Source organism: Delphinus delphis, chromosome X, assembly GCF_949987515.2.
Source record: "Delphinus delphis chromosome X, mDelDel1.2, whole genome shotgun sequence".
Taxonomy (NCBI): domain Eukaryota; kingdom Metazoa; phylum Chordata; class Mammalia; order Artiodactyla; family Delphinidae; genus Delphinus; species Delphinus delphis.
The window spans coordinates 100,239,941-100,264,896 of NC_082704.1; the positions used below are offsets into that span (position 1 = coordinate 100,239,941).

The 24,956-nt window shown below is 46.1% G+C and overlaps 2 protein-coding genes and 2 pseudogenes across 2 annotated transcripts; 1 reads left to right on the plus strand and 3 right to left on the minus strand.

Annotated features, from left to right (window-relative positions):
- Window positions 1-223: 223 nt before the first annotated feature.
- LOC132418319 (melanoma-associated antigen B1-like) lies at window positions 224-1,270 on the minus strand. Its single transcript, XM_060002140.2, has one exon. The coding sequence runs from the start codon at window positions 1,268-1,270 to the stop codon at window positions 224-226; it is 1,047 nt and encodes a 348-aa protein (XP_059858123.1).
- An 8,460-nt stretch (window positions 1,271-9,730) lies between these two features.
- Window positions 9,731-10,099, plus strand: LOC132418307 (ubiquitin-conjugating enzyme E2 D3 pseudogene; annotated as a pseudogene).
- A 2,028-nt stretch (window positions 10,100-12,127) lies between these two features.
- Window positions 12,128-16,937, minus strand: LOC132418232 (melanoma-associated antigen B4-like; annotated as a pseudogene).
- Window positions 16,938-19,673: 2,736 nt separating this feature from the next.
- On the minus strand, window positions 19,674-20,705 carry LOC132418036 (melanoma-associated antigen B3-like). The gene has a single exon (XM_060001944.1). The coding sequence runs from the start codon at window positions 20,703-20,705 to the stop codon at window positions 19,674-19,676; it is 1,032 nt and encodes a 343-aa protein (XP_059857927.1).
- Window positions 20,706-24,956: the final 4,251 nt, after the last annotated feature.

Consider the following 24,956-nt stretch of genomic DNA (forward strand, 5'->3'; position numbering starts at 1 on the left):
GATAAACAACAACAAATATGTGATCCATGTCATTTATAAACTTGGATTCTGAATCTAAAGAAACATTCTAGTGAAAGAAACAACATTTGAAAGATACTACTGTAAAACAGGAACACAAAGAAGATATATATTATGATCTTTCCAGCCCCAGCTTAGCCTCTCACTACTGAAAAGGTTGGCAGCGTTGGTCAAACACAAAGTGAAGAAGCTGCCTCAGACCTCACTAAGGGTGGGAGGAACTGCTAGACATGACCTTGGAAGGCGCACTGGCCTTGACTCGAGTACCAGCCCTGGCTGCAGCTCGGGCTCGGGCTCGGGCTTGGGCTCTCTCTTCCTCATCTCTCAAAGCCTTTTCATAATGGGCTGGAAAGGCACTGGGGACGGTACCAGTGATCCTGGCCACAAACTCCAGGACTTCCATCTTGGTGGTTTCAGCGCGGGCTCTCCGGCCCCACAGGAACTCATAGCGCGGGGGATCGCTGTCGCACACCTGACGACACACCAGGTACTTTTCCTGCACCAGATCTTCTGTGATAAGCTTCCTGGGCTCCCCAAAGATTATGTGACACCTTCCAACATAAACACCCAAAACATTCAGGTATTTCCAGATCTCCTCCTCAGAGGCGCGGTCGCCACGCAAGAAGATCACACCGAGGAGAAGCATCAGAAGCCCATTCTTCTGAAACCGCCCGCCACTGCTCTGACGCCCATCATCGCTGACATGTAGCTTGCTGACAAGGGTATAGGAATCACCACCCGGCTTGACTTCCTTCAACTCAAGACCAAAGATCAGCTGAACGCACTCAGCAGCTCTCCTGAGGATCTCAGGGAACTTCCCCTTGTACCTTTTGTTCACAAGCTTCAGTAAGTCTGCCTTTATAATGGGCTCTTCCATTGTATACTTCTCCAGCAGGAATTCTATCAACATTCCCACCTTCTTGATCAGAGGATCTCTCTGAAAGCTCTCACCGGAGGCTGAGGCGCGGGAGGAACTTTTCCTTGCCTGAACCGGGCCCTTGGCACGCACATCAGATCCTGGGCCTGAAACCCCTGCAGCACGAGAGCTAGTGGCTGGGGCTCCCTGAGGCTCCTGGCGAGTGCCAGCAGCAGGGGAGCTCGGGGGAGTACCCCGAGAAAGAGAAGAGGAGCACGAGGGCGACTCTTCTCTCTGTGCTGCAGTGGCCTGAGCACCCCCGAGATTCTGGGTCTCCCTCCGGGCCTGGTGGCGCTTCTCACGGGCACGGAGCTTACTCTTCTGCCCCCGAGGCATGACTATGGGCAGGGACAGCAAGCGGGGGAGTGGGCAGGAGAGCAGGTGATGCTGGAACCTGGAGGAGGGAAGGTGAGAGGGTGTGAGCACCTTCAGCAGGGAGGTCCCACCCTGACTTGAAGAAGGCCGCTCTGCACGTTTCCTTGAGGGCACTGCTCTAGGAACCACTAGGCTCTTGTTCTTGGTCAGCCTGTCCCCTGAGAACCCAGGGTAAGAAGCGAGAGTGAGTGAGCCTCAGGCTACAGCCTGCCAGCCCTGCCTGTGGCTGACGGCGGTGACCACAGATCCTGGTAGGGTAGGCCCTCTCTGGGTTCCAAGGGTCCCTTTCGTTCACAAACAGGATTGTCACATCGACTCTTGGTAGGGCCAGGACCTCTTTCCTGTGCTGCTCTAAAGGTGACACCTCAAAGCTCCCTGGGGCCCACGAGAAGGAACTGAGTCATGGACACTGTCGGGGTGCACAGCACTGACACTTCTGTGGGAGCTGCTCTGTCCTGAACTTGTTGGTCCTCAACCATTCAGCGTCCTCATCTTGTCGATACCAAGGGTCTGGGACCCCTCCTGCTGCCCCTGGTGCGGCACCTTCAGACGAAGGATCTCGTCTCCCTTAGAAATGATACAAAGAAATGAGGAGCCTCCGCCTGACAACCATGCTCCGGGCCTTCAAGGTCTGAGCAGAGGCCTGGGCAGGACTCTTTATTATGCCTTTGATTCGGTGGAAGGGGGGTGTGCTACCTTCAGTCGTCAATCACAGTCCCCACTGGGTCTCCTGGGAGGATCTGGGGGCTCCTTTCTCTCTTGACTTGAGGACATTTCCTCACAGTACGGCCCACAGCTCCCTGAGACCGAACAGTGGAAGTGACGATGGCCTTACCTGGCCACAGCGCCCCTAGTCTCCAGAGGCTGAAAGCTGCAGCAGGCAGGCTGAGGCCCTATAACGTGTGGTCCTCCCTCACGGTCCCCATTTCTCACTCAGGGGAGGGTCTATGGTTCCTCCCTCTGCTGACCCATCACACCAAGATGCTGACTTCCCTGTGAGTTCCAAGTGGGGAACTGATAGGCACTTGTGCCTCACATCTGTGCCTGGGGGCGCCTCTAGGAACGACAATGGAGAGGGACTCTGCGCGGTCCCCGCTGGCACAGGGTGGACTTCCCCCCACAGTCCTCAGCATCTTCTCCGTGAGTCCTGGCAAATCCCGGAAATCCTCCCTCCGCTGATCTGAGTTCGCTTGCATTACATTAAGATTCTCACCTTCCTGAGATCCCCAAGATGAAAGAAAGGGTGAGCCACTGCCAGTCACCCCCGTCCATGCCCTCCCTGGGTTGGTAGCAGGGGCTGGACTCCACGGGACCCCACTGTTGCGGCATCGTTGGCCTCTTCCGCCCTCACTCAGACGGCATCTACGCTCCTCCCTCAGCCCACCTGAGTCTTCTGGCCTCAGATCAAGGCCCACATCTGCCTGGGTCCCTGGGGCCCGAAGTGAGGGGTGACACATCAGGCTACCTCTACCTGGGGTTTCCCAGGGCTGAGGGGGGTGGGAGTTTGTGGGCCCCCACTGCTTTGGGTGGGTGTGCATCTACATCATCCCTCAGTATCCTCACCCTGACGCACAGCAGGACTTGGACATCCTCTGTGTCTTGACTTGACGTCTATCCCCTCATACTAAGGCCCCCAACTCCCCGAGACCCGCTAGAAAGAAAATTTTCTTGTCTCTCTAGCTACAACTGTGTGTGGACTTGCAATGCTGACAGGCAGGAAGAGATTCTGTGGCCCTCACTATTGTGGTGTAGGTGGTCCCCTCAATTCTCAGGGTCCTCTCCTTGGTTCCTGGCATTACCTGGAAATCCTCTGGCTGCTCACCTGAGCCCATACTCCCATCAAGGAGGTTCCTCACCTCCCTGCCATGGTCCGGGAAAACGTGAGTGATATTCATCAGGTCACCATGCCTGAGTCTCCCTCCCAGGTCTGAGAGTAGGGATGAGATTCTATGTGGTTCACTTCTTTCTGGGTGGGGCTCCCTCACGTTCACTCGGTGTTACCACCTTGACTCTCGTTAGGAACCAGGCTTCTTCCCTATGTTGAATGAGGCCTCTCCCATTAGACCCAAACCCTGATGTCCCTGAGACCACCCTTGGAGGAACTGAGAGGGCAATTCAGCCTGAGAGCTCTAAACCTGGCTTCCCAGGGTGAAGGCAGAGGTGGCACTTTGTGGGGTCTCCTCTGTTCTGGGGGAGTCGGTTGTCTCATTCCTCACATAGAATTTGTGCCTTGACATCGATCATGGCCTGGGACTCCCCTTCTTCTGCTGAACTGGGAAGCCAGCCCTTAAAGCAAGGCCCTCATCTCCCTCAGACCCCACAGGCAGAAGTTAGGGGGCACCTGAGCCTGCCAGCTCTGCCCTGGGCCTCCCGGGGCTAACGGCAGGGGCGGCATGAGATGCAGCTCTCTCCACTGTGTATGGAGCAGTCTCCATTTCCTCACTCAGGATCTTCACCTTGACTCTGCACCCTGCCTGGGACTTTGCCCTCTGCTGACGTGAGCCCATGACCGTCAGAAAAGGTCCTCATCTTCCTGGGACCTGAGCTTACAGTCAGAGTGAGCCTCATTCTGCCAAAGCTGATCTGGGGCTCGGCTACGCCTGGTAACAGCAAGGGTGGGACTCTCCGACCCCACTGTTCTGGAGTTGGTGGCTCCCTCAGTCCTCATTCAGGACTCTGGCGTCCAGTCCGGGTAGGGTTTGGGATTCCTCCCTCCACTGACCCGAATCTACATGCCTCAGACCGCAGCTCTCACCTCCTTGAGTAGCTAGAAGAGAAGTCGGGGGCTCCACATCCCGGCTACCTTATCTGGGGACTCCCAGGTCTGAGAGCAGGGCTGCTGATTTGTGCAGTTCCCTGTTTTCACGAAAGGTCTGCTTACTAACACTGATGGTCCTACCTCTGCTTCTTTTAGGGCCAAGTCTCCTCCCTAAGCTTAATGGGGTTGCCTTATCTATCTATCCATCCACCCATCCATCCATCCATCCATCCAACTACCTCTTGTTTTACATTTCACACCCTTTACGCATTTACTTCGTAACTGGTAGTTTGTATCTCTTAATTGTCCTCACCTAATTTCTCTCCTCCCCCAACCACTTTTGCTCTCTGTATCCATAACTGTTTCTGTTCTGTTGTTTGTTCATTTGTTTTGTGTTTCAGCTTCCACATGTAAGTGAAATCATACAGTATTTGTTTTTCTCTGTCTGACTTATTTCACTTAGCGTACAGAACACCCCCTTGGTCCACGCCCCCGCCCTTTCTTTTTGGCCGCACCATGTGGCATGTGGGATCTTTGTTCCCCCACCAGGGATCGAAGGTGCGCCCGCTGCAGTGGAAGCGAGGAGTCTTAACCACTGGACCGCCAGGGAAGTCCTGCCCCCTTTCCATAAAGGCCTTTCTCTACCCGAACGTCCCCTAGCCCCCAACCCCACTTCCCACCCCAGGCAGAAATGAGGGGTTCTCTCAGCCTGAATTCCTCTAGGGCATCGCGCGAGTGAAGGCGGGAGGGGGCCCCGTGCAGTCACGCCTTTCGGAAGGAGGGACCCTCGTCAGCTCTGAAGGTCCCACTTTTCACCTGCTGGGGACAAGACTACACCCTTTGCCTAAGAAGCCGCCCCCTCTAGACAAAGGCCCTCCACTCTCTGAGGCCCTCCAGACGGCAACTCCTCTGGCATATACGTCAGATCAGGGTCCCACGCTGCTGATGGCAGGCAGGGGCGGGAGGCGGGGGGGTTACCTTTGTTAAGTGGGGAGAGGGGAGGGAAGGTCCCTTCAGGCTACATTCAGGTCCTCACCGTGGCTCCGGACGAGTCCCGAAAACCCACGCTCGGACGAACAAACGCCGCGGCTCCCGGTCAGGCTCCTCACTTCCGAAGCGGAAATCCGGGGGAGCCGCATCCGGCGCTGCGTGGGGTCTCCGAGGGCTGACGGTAGGGGCGGGACTCTGCGGGAACGCCCACTGTTCAGGGGTCAGCGGTCCCTGTGTCCTGCTGGTGCCGTCTATCAGAGCCCGGGACCCCTCCCTCTATGGTCCTGGGTCCTCCAGCCTCCGAACCAAGCCCTCACCTCCCCGAGGCCCTAGTGGGGGGAAGTCAGGGCGCTGCTCCGACCATCTCTGCCTGACAAGACGGGCGCCACCCTGTGAGCCTCCCTCCTTGGGGGAGAGACCCCCTCATTAGCACTGAGGGTCCTCACCTTGACTCTGGTTATGGCCAAGACGTCCCCCTCTGCAGAACTGGAGTCTGATCCTGCTAGATGAAGCCCTTCCCTCCCTGAGATCACTCGGGTGGAATGAGGGGATGACTCAGCAGTAGCTCTTCTGGGTCTCCCAGGGCTAAGAACTGTACAGAATTCTATTTGGCCCCCTCTGCTTTTGGGGGTCCCCTCATAACACTCAGCATCGTCACATGAATTCTTGTTAGGGCTCAGGTCTCTATCTCTCTCTCTGCAAAACTGAGGCCAACCCCATTAGACAGAGACCCTCACCTCACTGAGACTTTCCAGGCTGAAATCAACCTGACATCTATGGCCAGAGCTTCCCGGGGATGACAGCATCAGAGATTTTTCCGGGGCCTCCTTTTATGCTGTGCGTGCTACCCTTAGTCCACATTCAGATCCTCACCTTGACACATGATCAATCCTGTAACTCCACTCTCTGCTTTCCTGAAGCTGCTTGTCTTACATCAAGGTCCTACTCTCCTAAGAATTCCAAGTTAAAAGTCAGGGTGATCCTCATATGACCACAGTGAATTAACTGACTCATCATCAGCCTCAGGCTGGGAGGAGTGGAATGGCACGAGCTCTGGACAAACTCAGACCAGAGGTCCAGTCCCAGCCATGTGACCTATTAGCTGTGTGAACTCAGGTCCATCACCAAGCTCTGTGAGCTTCAGGTGAAGTGGCTTTGTTAAGCCCTATTTTGCAGGGCTAGTGGCATGCAGGTAATGTATGTAAAACACCTGGCACAGCGCCTGGACCACATTGAGACTTTACACAATGTCTGTTTTTACCATGATTATGATTATTTTGGCTGCAGACGATACCACCCACCCTGAAGGAATTTTTAAATCCAGGAGATATCAGAATATGTGGCATTCTAGGACATGGAACACCAAATCAGTCCAAAGTGCTGTTTACAAAGAATCTTTAATTTCCCCAATAAATCAAATATGAAAATTACATTTTCCTTCCAACTGAATGAAATTCAAATATTCTAGAATTTGCTTCCAAGACTAACTCTTTCTTCCTTCCAAGCTGCCCTTTCATCTAAACAACCCCTATCGTCATTAATTTTACCATCACCGAAAATGTACACCTCTCGTAGAGTTTGCGGAATTACAACCAAAAAAAAAAAAAAACTGAATGCGAATGCCCTTTTAATAGAATGGGCTCTGACTCCTTGTCCCCCAGCAAAGAGTATCAGCCCACTGGCTTCTGAGTTTCCAGTTTCAGACTACTGTCACCTTTATTTCAAAGACACTCCTTGGAGATGATGTGCATAAAACACCTAGGTTGTGCACTGTGTTCACCTGCACTGGGACAGGAGCACGGGGCACGTTCCATCCCTGCCCTGGGTGGAGATTTCTCTCTGGTTTACTCATGATTTCAAAGTAACTGTTAAGGGCAGTTTTCCATTCCAGGCTTAAGTCTCTCAACTCTGAGACCCACCATCTGAGGGTCTGACCCCTGTTCAGTGTTTCCACAGCCTCACTGGCTGGCTCACCATACGGCCTAACTTAAAATTATCTCCCACTGCAGGACTTCTATATTGTCCTAAAGTCTCAAAGTGCCTTGCATCAGGACATTTACACTAGACTCCTCATGAGGAACCCCTCAACCCCCACTTCTTACCCCTGATTTTTATTGGGCCTTTAGATCTTCGTTCACCAGCTGCTTTCTATGAATGCTGCTCTTAGACTCTAGAATTCTACAGGCAGGGGTTGGGTCTATGTTTCTTAGCATCCCCAGTACCATCCAAAAGCCTTCTGAAGAGCAGACGCTAAATTGATATTTGAACAATTAAAGATCAGGGCTTCCCTGGTGGCACAGTGGTTAAGAATCCGCCTGCCAATGCAGGGGACACGGGTTCGAGCCCTGGTCCGGGAAGATCCCACATACCGCGGAGCAACTAAGCCCGTGTGCCACAGCTACTGAGCCTGTGCTCTAGAGCCCGCGAGCCACAACTGCTGAAGCCCACGTGCCACAACTACTGAAGCCCACGTGCCTAGAGCCCGTGCTCTGCAACGAGAAGCCACCGCAGTGAGGAGCCCACGCACCACAATGAAGAGTAGACCCACTCGCCGCAACTAAAGAAAGCCCTTGCAGCAACCAAGACCCAACGCAGCTAAAAATTAATAAATTAAAAAAAAAGAGCACGTGTGCAAGAAGGCAAAATACTGTGATTTCACTTCTCCCACATTCTTAAGTAAGCTAACCGAATCCAGGTATATATACTTCAATTTTACAAAGAAAGACTAAAAGGAATAAAACAAACCAAGAAGTGAATACCTCTTCAGTTTTTTTTTCTGTATCTCATGATCACACAGACTTTACTGTGGAATAATTTCCTTTTTCACAAAAAATCCATATTCCAATGTTCCGAATGACAAGAAATGATTCGAGGATTTCCAGTTTGTGTTACATAATACCAAAATTCTTATTTCTCAACCTGATAAGCTGCACTAAATGTGTGAGTCATGTCATTAATAAACTTAGACTCTGAACCTAAACACATCTTTAATTGAAAGGAACAACATTTAAAAATAGAAAAAAGAAAAATCTCCGATTTGTGCATATTGTCTAGGAACACAAATATATTATATGTTGTGTTCCCATGAGCCACACCTTGGCCCTCCACTAGTTGGAAGACTGACTGCTTTCTTTAAATACAATGTGAAGTATCCGCTCAGCCTTCACTAGGGACTGGAGGAGCTTTGGGACATGCCCTGGAACACCCACTGGCCAGCGTAGCAGTATGAGCCCTGGCTGCAGCTCTGGCTCAGGCTCTCTCTTCCTCATCTCTCAAAGCCTCTTCATACCAGGATGGGAAGGCACTGGGCTTGGTATCATTGACATTAGCCCCAAACTCACACATTCTTTTATATATCTATATCCATAACTATCCTGGAAGCACCCCATACTAGTTTACAAAGATCATGCTCATTCTTTTTTATAGCTAATAGTATAGTGCTCCACTCTGTGAATATACCATGTTTTTATCAATTAATATATTCACGGACATTGCAGTATTTTTACATTGTTGTGGATGTGTCTTCGGGGTTAATTTCTGAAAAATTGGAGTTACTGGCTCAAATGTAAATGCATATTTCCTTTTGTTGTATCGCCAAATTCTGTTTATGTTCTAATCTCATTCTTTGACGTGTAGCTGTCCAGCTACACGTCAAAGAATGAGATTAGAACATTCTCTAACATTACATACAAAAATATACTCAAAACCAATTGAAGACCTAAATATACGAGTGGAAACCATAATGCTCCTAGAAGATAACATGGGTGGAACACTCTTTGACATAAATCATAGCAATATTTTTTTAGATCTGTCTCCTAAAGCAAAGGAAATAAAAGCAGAAGCAAACAAATGGAATATAATTAAAGTTAAAAGCTTTTGCACAGCAAAGGAAACCACTGACAAAATGAAAAGACAACCTGTGGAATGGGAGAAAATATTTGAAAATGATATGCTCAATAAGGGGTTAACATCCAAAATATATAAACAGCTCATATAACTCAACAGTTAAAAAAAACCCCAAATAACCCAATCGAAAAAATGGGCAGAAGACCTAAATAGACATTTTTCCAAAGAAGACATACAGGTGGCCAACAGGCAAATGAAAAGATGGTCAACATCATTAATCATCAGATAAATGCAAATTAAAACTACCATGAGGTATTACCTCACACCTATCAGAATGGCCATCATCAAAAAGAACAGAAATAACAACTGCTGGCAAGCACGTGGAGATCTGTACACTGTTGGTGGGAATGTAAATAGGTGTAGCCACTGTGGAAAACAGTATGGAGGTTCCTCCAGAAACTAAAAATAGAGCTACCATATGACCCAGCAATTCCACTCCTGGGTATGTATCCAAAAGAAACAAACAAACAAACAAAAAACAACAACCCCACCCCCTCACTAAGTTGGATGGTCTCCTTCAGGTTCTCGATGGTTCTCTGAGTCTAAGGGTTTCCACCGCTCATCTACCCTTCCCCCCAGCTTCGTCTACATGCCTCTGACCCCACCCTCCCAGTCCAACCTCTCTGTTTAGTAAGAAGGTGCCTGTGTCTGGCAGAGCCAGGATAGGATGAAAAGACTCCTTCCCAGCCGCCCAGATAATCAAGAGTTTTGACCGGATCTTTGAGCACACACCAGGACTGTGAGGGGCCAGAGGAAAAGCACAGACTATGGTGCTGAAAGGGATTAATAAGGAACTTAGTGATTTGGCCCGTGACCCTCCAGCACACTGCTCTGCAGGTCCAGCTGGGGATAATATGTTTCATTGGCAAGCCACAATTATGGAAGCTAATGAAAACCCATATCAAGGTGGTGTATTCCTTTTGACAATTCATTTTCCTACAGACTACCCCTTCAAACTACCTAAGGTTGCATTTGCAACAAGAATTTATCATTCAGACATTAACACTAATGGCAGCATTTGTCTCAATATTCTAAGATCACAGTGGTCTCCTCCTTTAATTGTTTCTAACGTTCTTTCATCCATTTGTTCACTGCTATATGATCCAGACCCAGATGACCCCCCCCCAGTGCCATAGACTGCATGGATCTATAAAACAGAGAGAGAGAAGTACAAAAGAATTTCTCAGGAACGGACTCAGAAGTATGCCAGGTATGCTACCTTAAAGTCAGAATAACCTGCATTATAGCCAGAATAAACTTTAAATTACTGTTAAAAAAGGAAAGAAACACTAATTCGAAAAGATGCACGCACCCCAATGTTCATAGCAACATTACTGACAATTGCCAAGATGTATATACCACATCTTCTTTATACACACACACGCGTGCACACACACACACACACACACACACACACACAATGGAATACTAGTCAGCCACAAAAAAAGAACGAACTTTTGCCATTTTGCAACAACATGGATGGAATTGGAGGGTATTATGCTAAGTGAAATAAGAGATAGAGGAAGAAAAACGCTGTATGATACCACTTATATGGAGAATTTCAAAAATAAAGCAAACTAGGGAAATATGACAGACTCACAGATATAGAGAACAAACTAGTGGTTACCAGTGGGAAGAGGGAAGGGGGAGGGGCAGGGGAAGGATAGGGGATTAAGAAATACAAAATACTATGTATAAAATAAATAAGCGGGTTTCCCTGGTGGCGCAGTGGTTCAGAGTCCGCCTGCCGATGCAGGGGACACGGGATCGTGCCCCGGTCCGGGAAGATCCCACATGCCGCGGAGCGGCTGGGCCCGTGAGCCATGGCCACCGAGCCTGCGCGTCTGGAGCCTGTGCTCCGCAACGGGAGAGGCCACAACAGTGAGAGGCCGGCGTGCCGCAAAAAAATAAAAATAAAATAAAAATAAATAAGCTACAAAGATATATTGCACAACAAACGGTATATAGCCAGTATTTTATAATAACTGTAAATGGAATATAACCTTTAAAAATTGTGAATCACTCTGTTGTGTACATGAAACTTATAAAATATTGTACATCAACTATACCTCAATTAAAAAAGATCTACTCTCTTAACAACTTTCAAATATACAATACAGTATTATTAACTATAGTCGCCATGCTGTACATTACAGCCCCAGGACTTCTTTATTTTGTAAATGGTTTGTACCGTTTGGCCATTTACACCCATTTCATCCATCCTCCACCCCACACCTGTGGCAACCACCAATCTGTTCTCTGGGTGTTTTTTTTTTTAAATTTCCACATATAAGTGAGATCATATAGTATTTGTCTTTGTCTGTCCCTCTGTGTTATTGCAAATGGCAGGATTTCCTTTTTTTTTTTTTTAAATGGCTGAATAATATCCGAGGGAGAGTGAAAGTATGACTGTGTGTGTGAGTGTGTGTGTATCACATTTTCTTTATCCATTTATCCATCAATGAACACTTACGTTGTTTTCATGTCTTGGTTATGGTAAATAAATGAATATGGGGGGGGTGCAGATATCTTTTCAAAAAAGTTGTTGTTCTCTTTTCCTTCAGATAAATTTCCGGGAGTGGAATTGCTGGATCGCACGGTAGTTCTATTTTCAATATTTTGATGAACCTCTATACTGTTTTCCATAGTGGCTGCATCAATTTACAGTCCCATAAACTCATATTTTCTTGAATAATTTAAGCACATCCTAAATGCAAAAGGTATATATCTTTTCCTGACTTTAAAAAGTGTATATCTTTTAAATTTTGGAAAAGAAAGATTGAATGGAGTACACCAAACCCATAGGTGAACAATTTAATTTGTTTTCTCTATCTTCTTATCCTATTTTACTGGGGAGTTCTTTTACATTACCAAGGATATCCCTATTCCAATTCCATGCAGTCTTGCTCTGGATCACATCAATGATTTAAAAATTTTCAATTTGTATTTCAAAAAACAAAATTCTTACTTCTAAATCTGATAAAGAGCAATAAGTGTGTGCCCATGTCATTCATAAGCTTGTTCTGAATCTAAATAAACTTTCTTTTGAAAAGAAGATCACTTGAAAATTACCAAAAAAATAAGCCAACAGGAATTTATGCATATCAGGAACACTGGTTAACAGGCTTTTCCAACCACAAAGTGAAGAATCGGCCTCTACCTCACTAAGGGTGACAGGAGCAACTGGATGTGGCCCTGGAATGTGCACTGGCCATGGCAGTAGTGCCAGCCCTGGCTGCAGCCCTGGCTCGGGCTCTCTCTCCCTCATCTCTCAAAGCCTCTTCATACCAGGATGGGAAGGCAGTGGGGACCCTATCATCGACCTTGGCCAAAAACTCCAGGACTTTCATTTTGCTGGTTTCAGCTTGGGCTCTTGATCGCTGTCACGCATCTGATGATACACCAGGTATTTTCCTGCACCAAATCTTCTGTGATAAGCTTCCTGGGCTCCACCAAGATGAAGTGCCTCTTTCCATCAAAAACACCCAAAACATTCAGGAATTCCCAGATCTCCTCCTCAGAGGCGCGGTCGCCATGCAAGAAGATCACACCGAGGACAGGCATCAGGGGCCCATTCTTCCGAAACCGCCCGCCACTGCTCCGACGCCCATCATCGGTGAGATCTAGCTTGCTGACAGGGGCATAGGAATCACCACTCGGCTTGACTTCCTTCAAGTCAAGGCCGCAGACCAGTTCCATGTGCTCAGTGGCTCTCCTTAGGATCTCAGGGAATTGTTTCCTGTACATTTTGTTGACAACCTTCAGCATGTCTACCTTCATGATGGGCTCTTTTATATTTCTGCAGTAGGAATTGCATCAACATCCCTGCCTTCATGGTTAGAAGGTCCTTCCGTAAGCTCTCAGTGGAGGCTGAGGCTTTAGAGCGACGTGCACTTTCTCATCTTGGCTCTTGACATCTTTTTTGGACATTGTGCATGAAATAGCTGAGAAGTAACGATGGTGGATGTGGATCTCTGAGGCTCCTAGGAATGCCAGCCACCGGGGAGTCCAAGGAAACATCCCCAAAACAGGAGAGGAAGAGAAGGGGGACTCTTCCCTGCTCAGTGGTTTGAGCACCCTGGAGATCCTGGGTCTCACCCCGGGCATGCTGGCATTTCTCACGAGCACTGAGTTTACTCTTGTGACCCTAGGGAATGATGAGTGTGATCAGGAACAGCAGGCGGGAGTGTGGGTGATGCCCGCACTTGGAGGAGGGAGGAGGAGGGGGAATGAGATGATGTGAGGACCTTCAGCAGGGACATTCCACGTAAGCTTTAACCAAGTCCATCTCTGCAGGTTTCCTTGAGGGCACTGCCCTAGGACTCTGCAGGGCTCTTGTTCTCCTGGTCAACCTGTCCCTGAGAACCCAGTGGAGAAACGGTGAGCCTTAGGCTGCAGCCTGCCTGCCCCGTGTTTTACTGACTAGGGTGACAGCATGGTTGATAGTGGGGCCACTTGTGTTTTTCAGTGTAGGGGGTCTTCTATGTTTAGCTTCAGGATTATCATGACAGCTCTTGGCAAGGCCTGGAAACTCCCCTCTCTGTTACTCTAAAGGTGACACCCCAAAGCTCTCCGGGACCCACAAGAAGGAAGTGAGAGGGGCACCTCAGCCCACCACTCTTATCAGGGGGAACCCAGTAGTTAAAGCTCTGTGGGTACCTCTCTGTCCTGAGCTTGTTAGATCCTAAGTCATCATTTGGAGTCCTCACTTGGATACCGCACAGGGTCATGGACTCTTCCTTTTGCTGACTGAGGGCTGGACCTTCAGACCAAGGATCTCACCTCCTTCCAGAACTCATAAAAAATGGGATGGGGATCCATGAAAGAAATAATTGATAAGCTAGATTTCATTCCCTTAAACTTCTAATCTGCAAAAATACACCATCAAGAGAACAAGAAGATGAGCTACAGTCTCAGAGGAAATATTTGCAAAAGACAGATCTGATGAAGGCTTTTATCCAAAATATACAAAGAACTCTTAAAATTCAATAAGAAGGAAACTAACAACCAGATTTAAAAAATGGACAAAAGATATGAACAGATACCTCACTAAGGAAGATATACAGATGGCAAACAAGCATATGAAAAGATGCTCACCATCATGTACCATTAGGGAACTGCAAATTAAAATTACAACCAGAAACCACTACGTGCCAAAATCTAGAGGACTGACAGCACCAAATGCTGGTGAGGATGGGATTCAACAAGAACGCTTTCATTGTTGGTGGTGATGCAAATGGTATAGCCACTTTGGAAGCCAGTTTGCAAGCTTCTCAGTAAACTAAACATATTCTATACTGTTGGTGGGAATGTAAATTGGTCCAGCCACTATGGGAAACAGTATGGAGGCTCCTCAAAAAATCAAAAATAGGGCTTCCCTGGTGGTGCAGTGGTTGAGAGTCCGCCTGCCGATGCGGGGGACGTGGCTTCGTGCCCGGGTCCGGGAGGATCCCATGTGCCGCGGAGCGGCTGGGCCCGTGAGCCATGGCCGCTGAGCCTGCGCGTCCGGAGCCTGTGCTCTGCAGCGGGAGAGGCCGCAGCAGTGAGAGGCCCGCGTACCGCAAAAAAAAAAAAAAAAAAAAAAATCAAAAATAACATATGATATTATCGGCAATCCCACTACTATCCAAAGGAATTGAAATCAGGACCTTGAAGAGATATCTGCATTCCCATGTTCATTGCAGCATTATTCCTAATAGCCAAGCTATGGAAGCAACCTAAATGTCCACCGATGGATGAATGGATAAAGTGTAAAGTATACATACAATGGAATATCATTCAGCTTTAAAAAGAAGCTAAAACTTCTCCAGCTATGACAGCGTGAATAAATCTAGAGAACATTATGTTCCAGTGAAATAAGCCAGACACAGAAGGACAAATACTACATGATGTCATTTATATGAGGAATCTAAAATAGTCAAAGTCAGAGAAGCAGAGAGTAGAGTGCTGGTTGCCAGGGGCTATGGAGATGGGGAAAATGAGAAGGTTTTAATCAAAAGTTACAAAGTTTCAGTTATGCAAGGTAAATCCTAGGGATCTACTATACAGCATAGAGTTTACAGTTAAGACTACTATATTGTACACTTTCTAACAGGTTAAATCTTATGGTAAGTGTTCTTATCACACACACAAAATAAAAAGGGTGGGAGGAAACATTTGGAGGTCATAGATATGTTTATGGCATAAACTGCGGTGACTGATAGTTTCACAAGTGGATACTTATCTCCGAACTCATCAATTTGTATACATTAAATATGTACGGTTTTTGTATGCCCATCCTACCTCAATAAATTGTTTTTTTAAAAAAAACAACTAAACATACTCTTACCATACAATCTAGTAATCATGCTCCTTGGTATTTACCAAAATGAGTTGGAAACTTACATCCACACAAAAACCTGCACACCGATGTTTATAGCAGCTTTACTCATAATTGCCAAAACTTAAAAGCAACAAAGGTGTCCTTCAGCAAGTAAATGGATAAATAATGGAATACTGTTCAGTGCTAGAAATAAATATCAAACCATGAAAAGACATGGAGGAACCTTAGATGTGTATTACTAAGTGAAAGAAACTAATCTTAAAAGGCTACATGCTGCGTGATTCCAACTACATGACATCCTGGAAAAAGGCAAAACTATAGAAAAAGCAAAAAGACCAGTGGTTGCCAGGGGTTGGGGGCAGGGAGGGATGAATAGAGCACAGAGAATTTTTAGGGTAGTGAAATTACTCTGTATGACACTATAATGGTAGATACAAGTCATCATACGTTCGTCAGAACCCACAAAGTGTACACCACCAAGAATGAAGCCAGTGTAACTCTGGACTTTGTGTGCTAATGATGTATCAATGTAGCTTCATAGATCGTAGCAAACGGCCCACTCTGATGGGGGATGTTGATAGTGGGGGAGGTGTGAGCTGTGTCGGGGAAGAGGGTACATGGGAACTCCTTGTACTTTCTGCTCCATTTTGTTGTGAACCTAAAACTGCTTTAAAAAAAAATAAAGTGAACTAAAAAAAAAAACTGATGAGGGGTGGTGGTTGTTGCTCAGCCTCACACCCTTCCCTGGGGATTTAAGTCTTGAGTGCAGGTGCAGGGCCAGTTTTCCCCTCTATGCAAGAGTGGGTGGGCCTCTCAGTCCTCACTCAGTTTCCTTGATTTGACTCCTGGCAGGGCCTGAGGCTCCCCTCTTTCTCGACCTGAGGACATTTCTTCAGAGAAAGGCTCTTATTTCCCTGAGATCCAATAGGAGGTGAGGGTGGCCTTACTTGGCCACACCTGCCATGCCATGAGTGACAACTGTATCAGGCAGGTTGAGACCATATGATGGTGATCCCACTCAGGGTTCTAACTCAGTACCCTAAATCTGACTCACGTGAAGGCCTAAGATTCCCCCCTCTGCTGCCCTGGGACCTCCCCCTCAAACCAAGTTCCGCACTTTTCTGTGATCCCCGAGAAGGATATGAGGCCGTCTCTTCCTGACATTTACACCAGGATCTGTCACGGCAACAGGGAGGATTCTGTGAGGTCTCCGCTGATATGGGTTTGGTGGGCCCTGAACTCTTCAGGGTGCTCACCTTCCTCCTGGGGCACCTTGGAAATCCTATCTCTACTGACCTGAGTTGGCCAACCTCAGGCCAAAGTCTTCACTTTCTCAACCTCTTACGTGGAAATCAGGTTCAGCCACATCTTGACAAGGCTGTCTGGGGACTCTGAGGGCTGACGGCAGGGTCAGGAGTCCATGGGACACACTGTTCGGGGGTGGCGGGTGTGCTTCCTTCATTCCTCATTCAGGGTCCTCACCACCACATGTGGCAGAGACTGGGACTCCTCCCTCTACTGACCTGAGCTCATCCTCCTAGGTAGGACTCACAAGTCCCTGAGAACCCTGAAGAGTAAGTGAGGGCATGCTCAGGCTGACAACTTTGCCTGGCATGTTGCTCTCCCCAGGCCACCCGTAAGGGGCCCTTCATCGTGGCTCCTGTTTCTTGATTAAAGGCTTCCTGGGAAAGGGCCCATCCCTGAAAACTCTTGACCGGTTTCCCTATTGCAAACCCTTCAGAGACTGGGTCTCCGTCCCAGGAGTGATGTGAAGTAGGGAAGTTGTAACACAAGGCAGGATGGATGTGCTGTCAAAGAAAAAAAATACATTGGTTTTTCCCTTCTCTTTACCAGCAAGACTTAGCATTTTATGTAACTTCTCTTTGAATAGATTTAACTTCCAAATGCGAAGGGCTGTCCAGCATGATTTTCTGAGCCCCTGATCTTTTGAGGTTATCTGACTTTGGATATGTAGATGATCATACTGTCACTAAATATCTTCCTCTGCTTTCTTCACCCTTTTCAACTATTTTGAGACGCTTATTGCTGTGCTTATGTATTCCCATCCAGTGTTTTGGGCACAGAGTCCTCCTTTTTATCACCTGAGATATATTTTGTAGTGAGTGAGAAGTAAGGTGAATTAAGGAACACAAAGTTGGCCTCGGGCTGGGAGGAATGGAAAAGTGTGGGCGTCAGACTTAGTTAGGCCAGGAGTCTAGTTCCAACACTGTCACTTAACAGCTGTGTGAAACTGAACACATTACCAAACTCTGTGAGCCTCGGTCTTTTCATCTGTGAAATGGGTTTGAGAAGCTCTGCCTTGGGGACTGATAGAATTTATATAATGCCTGTGAAGTGCCTGGCCCATTGCCTGGCTGGTACTGAGACTTTCAAGGATGCCAGTTCTTACTATGATTAATTTGTCCCCTGGAGTTTCAACCCACTACACTGAGATTTAACTTTCAATCCAGGAGATGCCAGAGAATAAGCAGGGCTCTAGGGCAAAGAAACCCCTATCAGGCAAAATCCTGCTTAGCAAGGAAAACTAGTATTTCCCTGTTAGAGTATGTCATTCAAGGTCAACATGAGGTAGACTTCCTCAGTAGATGCAACACGAAGCTCTAAAATGTTTCATGGACCTAAAACGTACCTCCCTCTCAGCTGCCCTTCTTTATAAACCACTCCCACTTTCATTCATTTAACCACCCACGAATATCTATTCCTTGCCTAGAGTTTGCCAAATTACAATCAAGATAACTTAATTTGAATGATTTTTTTTGTGGAGTGGGCTCTGGCTCCCCCAACTAGGGCAAAGAGTGCCAGACCAGTGGCTTCTGGGCACCCCCACCCCTCAGGGGAGTACCACCCTTATTTCTCAGAAACTCCCTGGAGACATGACAGCGTGAATAAAACATCTAATTTGCATAGTGTTCACCTGCACTGGGACAAGAGCACAGGACACATTCTATTCCTGCCTCAGGTGATTTCTCTCTGATTTACCCACAACCCCAAAGTACAAGGAGACCTCGAAGATATTGCAGGTTTGGTTCCAGACCCCCAAAATAAAGTGAATAGTACAATAAAGTGAGTCACAAGAATTTTTTGGTTTCCCAGTGCTCTTATAAAATTTATGTTTACACTATACTGCAGCCTATTAAGCGCGCAATAGCATTATGTCAAGGAACAATGTACATACCTTAATTAAAAAATACCTTTCTGCTAAAAAATGCTAACCATCATCTGAGCCTTCAGCGAGTCCATCTTTTTGCTGGTGGAAGGTATGAAATATTGTGAGAATTACCAAAATGTGACACAGAGACACGACGTGAGAATACCTTGTTGGAAAAATGGCGCTGAAAGACGTGCTGGAAGCAAGGTTGACACAAACCTTCAATTTGTTAAAAAAAGAAAAGAAAAAGCACTATCTGTGAAATACAATAAAGCAAAGCGCAACAAAATGAAGTGTGCCTGTAACTGCTACGGGCAGTTTCCCATTCCAGGCTTTGTCTTTCAACTGTACAGCCCACCATCTGAGGATCTGGCCCCTGCTCAAAATTATCAGTCTCATCTAGCCCACCACGCACCTAACTTATAATTACCTCCCACTGAAGGACTTACATTTTTCCCAAGGCCCACCACTGCCTTGCATCAGGGAATTTACATTTGACTGCTATCATGTGAAACCACCCCTTCTCCTTTCTTATCCTGTCTTTTCATTTGACCTTTTGGTCTTAGAGTATACATCACCATTTTCTTTATATGATAGCTGCTTCTCGGCTCTATAATTTTATGGTCAGTGGCTAGGTCTCCTTCTTCTCAGCTCTCACAGTACTAGCAAGGAGCCTTCTAAGAGCAGATGCTCAATTAATGTTTGGGGAATAAACGAGCCTGTGAGCATGAGGTCTAATTTATTATGATTTAATTCTACATTTTTGAATGAGCCAAGCACATACTGTTATTTCTAATTTTATAAAACAGAGTAAAAGGAATTAGTAAACCAAATATTGACCATCTTACTTTTTCTATACTATACTACATACAGTATACTATACTATACTTAACTTTTTCACATTTTCAAGGAATTGCATATTGCAATGCCATGTTATCTTCCACCAAATTACTAAATAAGATGGAAGTTTTCCCAATAAGTTTTACAAAACAGCAAAACTCTTATTCTTAAACCTGATAAACAACAGTATGACTGATGTAATTCATAAACTTACATTCTAATGCTAAATAAAATTTCATTTAGGAGTAACGTTTGAAAAACAGCAAAAAACAAAGACGTATTTCCAAATTCCCCATACAGAACAGGAACACGAAGGTATTATACAGTATTCCCTCTGTCACACCCAGCCCTACACTACTTGAAATATTGAATGCTCTCTTCAGCCACAAAGTGCAGAATTTGCCTCAGATTCTGTGTGGGAGGAGCTGGACAGAACACTGGAACATCCACTGGCTTGGGCTCTCTCTTCCTCATCTTTCAAAGCCTCTTCATACCAAGACTGGAAGGCACTGGGGACGGTGTGATTGACCTTGGCCAGGAACTCCAGGACTTTCATCTTGCTGGTTTCGGCATGTGCTCTCGGGCCCCACAGGAACTCGTAGCGCGCTGGATCACTGTTGGCCACTTGCCGGTATTCCAAATACTTCAGCTTCACCCAATCTTGGGTGATGAGCTTCTTGGGCTCCCCAAATATGAAGTGCCTCTTCCCAGCATAGACTCTCATCTTATTCAGGAATTCCCAGATATTCTCCTCTGTGGTGCAGTTGCCCTTCATGAGGATCACAGCCAGAATGTACATCAGGAGACCGGTCTTGGGTAACCCGCTGCCACGGCTCATGGTCCCATCGTCGGGGAGAGCCATTTTGCTGACAAAGGTATAAGTATGCTTGGTACGGTCGACCTCCTTTAAGTCAACACCAAATAGCATCTCCATGCTGAAGGAAGCTCTTCTGAGGATCTCAGGGAATCGATTTTGGTACTTCTTTGCGATAAACTTCAGCATATGTGCTTTCCTAACAGGCTTTTTCATTTTATACATGTGCACCAGGAACTGCACCAACACACTCGCTGTCCTCCTTAGAGGGCCTTTTCGAGACCGCACGGCGGAGACGGCGGCCTGAGAGGAACTGTGCTTTTTCTTCATTTGGCCTTTGGCTCCTTTGTTTGATCTTGCGGGAGAAACACCTGCAGGATTAGTGGTGGTGGCTAGGGCCCTCTGAGGACTCTTGAGAGTGCTACGTGACTTAGCACCCGGCTTTCTCCGAGTAGTAACCCCAAGAGAAGGACATGAAGACGAGGCGGCTTCCTCCTCAGCTGCAGTGGCCTGAGCACCCGTCAGACCCTGGGTCCCACTTTGGGCCTGGCAGCGTCTCTCACGGGTGCGGAGCTTACTCTTCCGCCCCCGAGGCATGGTGACTGTGGTCAGGGACAAAAGGCAGGAGTGCAGGTAGGACAGCGGGGTGATCTGGCAGAGATGCGAGAGGATGAGAGGGAGTGAGTGCCTACAGCAGGGAGGTACCACCCTGCCTTTAAGAGGGCCGCTCTTCAGGTTTCCATGTGGGCCCTGCTCTACGAACACACAGGACTCCTGTTCTGATCACCCTGTCCTCTAAGAACCCTGTGGAAATAATTAAAGTGAGCCTCAGGCTGCAGCCTGCCAGCCCTGCCTGGTGCTTATTGGGGCTGAGAGCAGCAGTGGGCAATTATCAAGTCCTTGTGGAGCCCCCTCTACTCTGGAGCATTGGGGTCCCCTCAGTTCATATGCAGGACCATCATATCAACTTTGGGCAGGGCCTGGGCCCCCTCCTCTGTGCTGCTCTAAATTTATACCTCAGACCCAGATCCTCATCTTCCTGGGATACCTTAAGAAGAAGTGAAGGGGCACCTCAGCCTAGCACCCCTACCAGGGGGCACCCACAGCTGACAGCGCTATGGGACTCTGTCCTGGGCTCCTTGGGGTCCTCAGTCCTCATTCAGGGTCCTTGCCTTGGCTCTCACCAATCTGATACCATCAGAAATAAAGAAGGGGAAACCCGGGAGCTGTGCAAACAAAGAAGAGAAAGGGAAATCTCTCCCAGCAGCCTCAGGAGCAGCGGATTAAATCTCCACAATCAACTTGATGTACCCCGCATCTGTGGAATACCTGAATAGACAACGAATCATCCCAAACTGAGGAGCCGTGCGAATGAAAGGCTCTTGGTGCTGCGGCCAGGAGTCAGTGCTGTGCCTCTGAGGTGGGAGAGCCAACTTCAGGACACTGGTCAAGAAGAGACCTCCAGGCTCCACATAATATCAAACGGGGAAAAATCTCCCGGAGATCTCCATCTCAACACCAGCACCCAGCTTCACTCAATGACCAGCAAGCTACAGTGCTGGACACCCTATGCCAAACAACTAGCAAAAAAGGTACACAAGCCCACCCATTGGCAGAGAGGCTGCCTAAAATCATAATAAGGCCAAAGACACCCCAAAACACACCACCAGACGTGGACCTGCCCACCAGAAAGACAAGTTCCAGGCTCATCCACCAGAACACAGGCACTAGTCCCCGCCACCAGGAAGCCTACACAACCCACTGAACCAACCTTAGCCACTGGGGACAGACATCAAAAACAACAGGAACTACGAACCTGCAGCCTGCAAAAAGGAGACCCCAAACACAGAAAGATAAGCAAAATGAGAAGACAGAAAAACACACGGCAGATGAAGGAGCAAGATAAAAATGCACCAGACCGAACAAGTGAAGAGGAAATAGGTGGTCTACCTGAAAAAGAATTCACAATAATGATAGTAAAGATGATCCAAAATCTTGGAAATAGAATGGACAGAATGCAAGAAACATTTAACAAGGACCTAGAAGAACTAAAGATGAAACAAACAATGATGAACAACACAATAAATGAAATGAAAAAGACTCTAGATGGGATCAATAGCAGAATAACTGAGGCAGAAGAACGGATAAGTGACCTGGAAGATAAAATACTGGAAATAACTACTGCAGAGCAGAATAAAGAAAAAAGAATGAAAAGAACTGAGGACACTCTCAGAGACCTCTGGGACAACATTAAATGCACCAACATTCGAATTATAGGGGTTCCAGAAGAAGAAGAGAAAAAGAAAGGGACGGAGTAAATATTTGAAGAGATTATAGTTGAAAACTTCCCTAATATGGGAAAGGAAATAGTTAATCAAGTCCAGGAAGCACAGAGAGTCCCATATAGGATAAATCCAAGGAGAAATACAACAAGACACATATTAATCAAACTGTCAAAAATTAAATACAAAGAAAGCATATTAAAAGCAGCAAGGGAAAAACAACAAATAACACACAAGGGAATCCCCATAAGGTTAACAGCTGATCTCTCAGCAGAAACTCTGTAAGCCAGAAGGGAGTGGCAGGACATACTGAAAGTGATGAAGGAGAAAAACCTGCAACCAAGATTACTCTACCCAGCAAGGATCTCATTCAGATTTGATGGAGAAATTAAAACCTTTACAGACAAGCAAAAGCTGAGACAGTTCAGCACCACCAAACCAGCTTTACAAGAAATGCTAAAGAAACTTCTCTAGGCAAGAAACACAAGAGAAGGAAAAGACCTACAATAACGAGCCCAAAACAATTTAGAAAATGGGAATAAGAACATACATATAGATAATTACCTTAAATGTAAATGGACTAAGTGCTCCCACCAAAAGACACAGATTGGCTAAATGGATACAAAAACAAGATCCATATATATGCTGTCTACAAGAGACCCACTTCACACCTAGAGACACATACAGACTGAAAGTAAGGGGATGGAAAAAGATATTCCATGCAAATGGAAACCAAAAGAAAGCTGGAGTAGCAATTCTCATATCAGACAAAATAGACTTTAAAATAAAGACTGTTAGAAGAGACAAAGAAGGACACTACATAATGATCAAGGGATCGATCTAAGAAGAAGATGTAACAATTGTAAATATTTATGCACCCAACATAAGAGCACCTCAATACATAAGGCAAATACTAACAGCCTTAAAGGGGAAATTGACAGTAACACATTCATAGTAGGGGACTTTAACACCCCACTTTCACCCATGGACAGATCATCCAAAATGAAAATAAATAAGGAAACACAAGCTTTAAATGATACATTAAACAAGATGGACTTAATTGATATTAATAGGACACTCCATCCAAAAACAACAGAATACACATTTTTCTCAAGTGCTCATGGAACATTCTCCAGGATAGATCATATCTTGGGTCACAAACCAAGCCTTGGTAAATTTAAGAAAATTGAAATTGTATCAAGTATCTTTTCCGACCACAACGCCATGAGACTAGATATCAATTACAGGAAAAGATCTGTAAAAAATACAAACACATGGAGGCTAAACAATACACTACTTAATAACAAAGTGATCACTGAAGAAATCAAAGAGGAAATAAAAAAATACCTAGAAACAAATGACAATGGAGACACGACAACCCAAAACCTATGGGATGGAGCAAAAGCAGTTCTAAGAGGGAAGTTTATAGCAATACAAGCCCACCTTAAGAAACAGGAAACAACTCAAATAAACAACCTAACCTTGCACCTAAAGCAATTACAGAAAGAAGAAAAAGAAACCACAAAGTTATCAGAAGGAAAGAAATCATAAAAATCAGATCAGAAATAAATGAAAAAGAAATGAAGGAAACAATAGCAAAGATCAATAAAACTAAAAGCTGGTTCTTTGAGAAGATAAACAAAATTGATAAACCATTAGCCGGACTCATCAAGAAAAAAAGGGAGAAGAATCAAATCAACAGAATTAGAAATGAAAAAGGAGAAGTAACAACTGACACTGCAGAAATACAGAAGGTCATCAGAGATTACTACAAGCAACTCTATGCCAATAAAATGGACAACCTGGAAGAAATGGACAAATTCGTAGAAATGCACAACCTGCCAAGACTGAATCAGGAAGAAACAGAAAATATGAACAGACGAATCACAAGCAGTGAAATCGAAACTATGATTAAAAATCTTCCAACAAACAAAAGCCCAGGACCAGATGGCTTCACAGGCGAATTCTATCAAACATTTAGAGAAGAGCTAACACCTATCCTTCTCAAACTCTTTCAAAATATAGCAGAGAGAGGAACACTCCCAAATTCATTTTACGAGGCCACCATCACCTTGATACCAAAACCAGACAAGGATGTCACAAAGAAAGAAAACTACAGGCCAATATCACTGATGAACCTAGATGCAAAAATCCTCAACAAAATACTAGCAAACAGAATCCAACAGCACATTAAAAGGATCACACACCATGATCAAGGGGGGTTTATTCAAGGAATGCAAGGATTCTGCAATATACGCAAATCAATAAATGTGATAAACCATATTAACAAATTGAAGGAGAAAAACCATATGATCATCTCAATAGATGCAGAGAAAGCTTTTGACATAATTCAACACCCATTTATGATAAAAACCCTGCAGAAAGTAGGCATAGAGGGAACTTTCCTCAACATAATAAAGGCCATATATGACAAACCCACAGCCAACATCAACCTCAATGGTGAAAAACTGAAAGCATTTCCACTAATATCAGGAACAAGACAAGGTTGCCCACTCTCACCACTCTTATTTAATATAATTTTGGAAGTTTTAGCCACAGAGAAGAA